Consider the following 6,000-nt stretch of genomic DNA (forward strand, 5'->3'; position numbering starts at 1 on the left):
CTGGAGAGGCAGAGGACATGCAGGCGAGCGAGCAACCATCGCCACCCCAGCTTACACCTCCGAGTGATGTCACGCCGCTCTGCACCCCGTCCTATCTGGAGCGGAGGAAAGCCATGGTGATCGACGACGACGTAGACGACGAGATCACCGTCAAGGTTTCGGCTCTTGGAGGGGCTGTGTCACCTGCTAGGGAGCCCGTTTCCCCTGTTCGTGAGACTGTCCCGGCGCCGGCGGGGCCTGAGAATCGTCTTCCAGAACCAGCTCGGGTGACTTCCAGGGGCAGAGTCATCCGTCCACCTGAAAGGTTTAAAGACTTTGTGTGTTAAACATGTAGCTTGCCTCAATGGAGCAGAATAACCTCCGGCAGCTATAGAGGTGACTGGGTTGTCTACCCCATACCCTCAGTAAAAAAAACACACAATGTTGGTTTATGTTCTATTGTGACTTTCTCTGTTAAAAAAAAATAAAGGGGGGGGGGGGGGGGCGGAGGAAGTATTGTAATTGTTATTATAGCACTTTGATAATGGCACTTTTCTATTTAAAAAAAAGGAACTGATTGATATTAGGGATGCACGATATTGATTTTGACACCGATACCGATAACTTTATGCTCCTCAATACCGATACCCGATATTTATTGTATTATAATATTTTTTTTTTATATTTTTCAAATTTTCTTTTTTCCCAACATGAAACAAAACATATCACAATACAATAATAATAATACATAAAAAGACTTCCCAGGACAATAACTTAACACCAACTTAAATGTATATTCCTGTAGTTTTGACCTAACCAGACAACAGAAACAAAAGCCAAGACAACAGTTGACAAAGTGACCACATTTATTTTTCCAAATGAAAATTCACAATCCGTCAACAACTTACATCCAACCTAAGACGCTCAAAGCTTTTTGTTCTTCTTTTTTCAAAGCGGAGCCTTGAAAAAAAGACTGAGTGGACACATCACCACCTCACATCACCACCACAACAAGTCACCTGCAACATCACCACCGCCACGGTGTTAAAAGCCCACGACGACGGCGCGAGCACGCTTGTACCTATTGACGAGTCGTTTGCTAAATTAAAGAAGTTTGACAGAAATGACCCAAGGGCTCAAGCCGCTAGCTTTTAAGCAGTCCTTGGTGGTGCAAATTAACCTGGCTACTACGGAGCAATAAGTGACTGCGTTCAACCGAGGGTTGCATCACAGCCATGAAAGGGGCTAGCTTTGCTTAGCTCCTCGCGTCGTCGTAGGCTTCTAAGTAGGGATGCACCGAAAATTCGGCTACTGAAAATTATCGGCCGAAAATGGTTAAAACGGCTCTTTCGGCTTTCGGCCGAAAGGGTTTTAGCACCGAAAATATATGACCGAAAGTCAAATAACGTGTTGTTGTGATGACGTCAAAAACGCGACTACAGACATACCGGTAGCATGCGCAACATGTAACGTGAGCAGCTTGGCAGCTCTTCCTGCATTCTACAGCCTGTGATAACTAACTCCTCTTGGGAGTAGGGATGTCCCCCGAAACCCGGTTCTAAACTAAATTAGAAAAAACCGGAGTATTGATCAGCTCCGACGTTAACGTTACTGCTATCGGTAGTCTAGGAGCAGATTAGCTACGGAGCTAACAGTGTACCATCCATTTGCGACGCAACGGTGGCAGCAACAGTGGACACTGAGTAATGTTAACGTTATGACTAGTTCATACTACACTACACGTATGAACTCGACATAACGTTAACGTTACTCCGTTTAAATTAAGTGTTTAATTAGCAGCAATCTGTTGTTGAAAATGTATCGTTAAACCGGAAATGGAAATGCGAGGACAGGAAGTCGTCATCAATCGTTGTAGTCTTTTAGTCTTAACAGTCTGGAATTAATGTATGCATTCAAAAGTGCTGAATAAATGTTTTATGGGCCCATAATAGTGATTATAAGCCCATAGTAACCTTTGCATTTGTCCAGCCTACAATTACAATATATTATTCACACAAAGTATTGTCAACAATTACAATTAAACTGTTACAATTAGGTCCACCATTCTACCTATTTTTTAAAGATTTGTTGAAGCATGAATGCCAGTGTTGAAAAGACAGCTCTGTTGATACAGTATTTAAAAAAACGGGTAGACCAAAAACGGGTAGACCAAACTGGTGGCCCTAACTATTAATTGAATGGAAGAGACACATTAAGACGTAACTGACATAATTGCTAGCATTGTCCTAAGGCTGAGCCCGAACCCTGTTTTTAGGGTTCGAACGTTCGCCAGGGTCTATGAACGAACGTTCGAACATTCGTTTTTTGTAAATTTTTTAATAAAAAAAAAATGTATTACATTTTTTTTTTTATATCATTTTTTTTTTATTATTGTATTATTATAGATCCTACGGAGGGCGGCATTGCATAATCTATTGGTGAAAAAAAAATTGTTTACAGTGGTGGCTGTTCATGTAAACATGTAATTAAACAAAGGGAAAAGACAGCAGTCAAACATGTTATCACGCACTCACTTTTTGTCCCGGTAGAACATCGCCGTATGAATTGGAATAACCGAAGCTTTCTGGTCTGGCGGGCTTGAAATGTCCATAAATGTGTATCCAATCCATAAATCCATTTAGTTAGATCCAGTATTGACTGAATGTATCTGTGATTATTATAGATTTTCCTGGTTGACTCCCGCTCCCGGACGTGATGTCACACGAAAGCCAGCCGCACTCACCCAATAGACTATTCTATTCTAAACAGTTATATTAGTGTGAACGTAATATACATTTTATCCAGTGCATATATTTGGATAGTATTGTGATATCATAATCCCATTTATATATAGTTTTTTTTTTATACATTTCAACATTTGATTGCTTTTCGTGCATTTTTCAATTGGCTGCGTTCGAGCGTTGCGCACTTGGCGATGTTTCTATTGCCTCAGAAGTCACTCAGAACAGAGGGGGGGATGAACATGAAGCATAAACAATGATTTATATATTACACGTTATTGTGCATTTTAACTTTACTGTCTAGTATCGTAATAAAACATTTAGAATATAGACACTTGGCACCTGTATACTATAGATTAATTTCATTACCCCTGGAAAAAAACTGAAATAAATTACGATTGAATATTCGATAGGTCTTCTACCTTTTGATTTAAGGATCAAATGAGACAAGTTATTTCCAAAAGCGGGATTTATTGCACCAATGCAGATAAATGAAAATGGGGGACCTGCATGATGTAAACAATAAGACGAAAGTCTCTCTGGTCTGCATCCCCTTAACAATTGTATGTACTGTTATACTGTACCCATTCTGCAATCTGTTAATACACTTTTCAATCAAACAATATAGAAAAACAGGCCCAGTAATTGAAACATTAACAAGTCGGCACTCAACTCTGAACATTAACAACTTGTAACATTTAAAATATACATTAACAATAATAATAATAATTAACAAATGTGGGATTTATTGCACACGTCGTTTTTAACAAAGCAATGCAGATATATAATAACTAAGTAACCAAAATAAAATGATGCCTCACTCACGCAGTCGGCCTATTGGTCTAAACTCTCTTCATATTGTGTGCCAAGAAGATAAGTTTGTCCACATTGTCAGGGAGGAGGCAGCTTCTCATCTTATTGACAATGTATCCTGCCTTGGAAAAGATTCGTTCCGATGATGTGGAAGTGGCTGGGATACAAAGGCAGTGTTTTGCTGCCAGTGACAGTGTTGGGTAGCGGGCAGAATTGGCCTTCCACCACACTAGCGGGCCGCCGGAATTCACTTTGGATTTGTCCTGGAGGTATTGCTCCATCTCTTTTTTTGCAGATCCGCCGCCTTCCTCCGTCTCCTCCTCCTCCTCTTCATCCCCCGACTGAAGCAACATTTCAATGTCATGTTGTTTTTGTTTTTTTTGCGGGGGTCCAGCGGCTCCCGCCGGGTCATCAGTCTCCTCTCCCTCTCCCTCGCTTGCACCGGCGTCTTCCACGGTTGCGTCACGCTGTTGCAAGTGGTCAGCAAGCAGAACAACCTGGAAATAAAATATTGTATTAATAATTAAAATCTGAGACTATGTTGTGCTGCCTTCATGTGCAGGCTACAATGTGGCATGATAAGATAGTTGTGTGAATAATGAATATCGGTCAGACTCGGAGTAGTTTAATTAATAATTGAATATATTAATCAATAGTCTAACCTGGATATATACGTTGTCCTTCATCTCAGCATCGATGAATTTGAGATGTTTGAACCGGGGGTCCAGAGCAGCAGAAAGGAGATAGATACTGGCAGGTTCCAGGTCCTGCAGCTCCCATCTGGTGTCAATCTTATGGACCAGGGACTTCTTCAGATCCCTTATCGCAGGGCTGTCCGACTCATCTGGTGACAAGTGTCGTTTTTTAAGATTAGTTAACATGGGCACGGTTGCCGACAAGGACACATTGTTCTCTTGGGAGAAGAGCTCTGTGAGCGTCTCCAGAGGGTGGAGCACATCCGCGACATCACCTGCCAGGGTCCACTGGTCCGAACTGAGGTCCAGTAATCTATCAGACTTTTTGGAGACAGTGGCGTCGGACAACACGGCTGTTATTGGCCATCGTTGCTCCACCAAGCGATCCAGCATGGACAATGTGGAGTTCCAACGAGTGGCAACGTCTGGGATTAGTTTCTGATCTATGACATTCTGCTGTTCTTGTTTTGCTTTCAGAGCAGCTGTAGCTTTTGCGCTTTTTCTAAAATGCGCTACCAGATTCCTGCCCGCTGCAACAGTGCGATGCACGGTGCTCTGTTTGAGAGAGGAGTTTATGCACAGCTGTAAAGTGTGTCCCGAGCAGCAGACCCCCTGGACCTTGTCCCAATTTTCTGGGTCCTGTGTAAGTGTCTCGGTACACAGCTTCATGTTGCTGGCATTGTCGTGTACAACAGCCACTCGTTTGTAGTTGGGTATGCCATACGCGCCAGCCACTTCACCCAGGCGTTGGGCGATGTTTACTCCCGAATGCTTAATCTCCAGCTCTTTAGTTTCCAATACATAACCCCGTAGTTCCCACTCGTCAGAAATAAAATGACAGGTGACTGCCATGTACGCCTCCATCGCCACCGACGTCCAAGCGTCTGTTGTGAATGCCACAGCGGTGGCATGGTCAATGTACAAGGAGACTTTCTCCCGCACGGCCCCGTACCTCAGGGTTAGGTTGTTGGAAACAGTGGCTCTTTTGGGGATGGTGTAACCTGGCGCCATCAGATTAACCATTCTCCTGAATCCCTCACCCTCTACTACATTTATGGGCCTCATGTCCAAAGCAATAAAATCCACAATCGAGTCCAATAACTGGTTCTTTCTCTTCTCCGTTATTGGTTTTGCTGCGTCAAATTGCAGTAGTGTCTGCGTCGTGGTTGAGGAGGTGGGCCCGCCGTCCAGATCCAGTTTATGTACCTAAAATAATGAATTTGTTATTATTATTAGCATATATCATTTTGTTCTTATTGTATTTATTTGAGACCAGGCCAACAGCATCACGCTTTCGCACAGCAGGCTGCCAGGCGCCGGCCAGGCCACTAGGCCTTAGTAGGCCGCAGCCTGCACGTGGCGAATGGCGATACTTCTAATTACTAATTAGGGCCCAATACTTACATTTGTTATATGAGCAGCCAGGTTGGATGTGCCACCGTGGAATGCCAACTGCTTGTCGCAGCCTTTACTTTGTCGTCTGTTAATTTAAAGTGTTTCCACACAGGTGAAGTCTTCCCACTTGCAGCTGCCATGATTGAATAATGAGCCGAGCGCCGCGGGGACGCGCATCTTCGCCTCGACTCCACCCCGCGCGCCGCCGCGGGGACGCGCCTCTTCACATCGCCTCACCCGCGCCTCCTTTTTTTATTTTTTTTCCCCCGAACGTCCGAATGCATTAATTAAAGTCCGAATGCCAGCGGAACGAACGAACGTTCGAACGTTCGGGCTCAGCCTTAATTGTCCACTAGCATTGTCTGTTGTAATGGAGT

At 43.6% G+C, this 6,000-nt stretch overlaps 1 protein-coding gene across 1 annotated transcript; it reads right to left on the bottom strand.

Annotated features, from left to right (window-relative positions):
* Nucleotides 1-3,562: 3,562 nt before the first annotated feature.
* On the bottom strand, nt 3,563-5,251 carry LOC311235029 (E3 SUMO-protein ligase ZBED1-like; the record flags this gene model as incomplete). The annotated part of the gene is made up of 2 exons (XM_084322341.1): nt 3,563-4,030; nt 4,196-5,251. The coding sequence occupies 2 exons, from the start codon at nt 5,249-5,251 to the stop codon at nt 3,563-3,565; spliced, it is 1,524 nt and encodes a 507-aa protein (XP_084178467.1).
* Nucleotides 5,252-6,000: the final 749 nt, after the last annotated feature.

Source organism: Notolepis coatsorum, assembly GCF_963971535.1.
Source record: "Notolepis coatsorum genome assembly, chromosome: 10".
NCBI lineage: Eukaryota > Metazoa > Chordata > Actinopteri > Aulopiformes > Paralepididae > Notolepis > Notolepis coatsorum.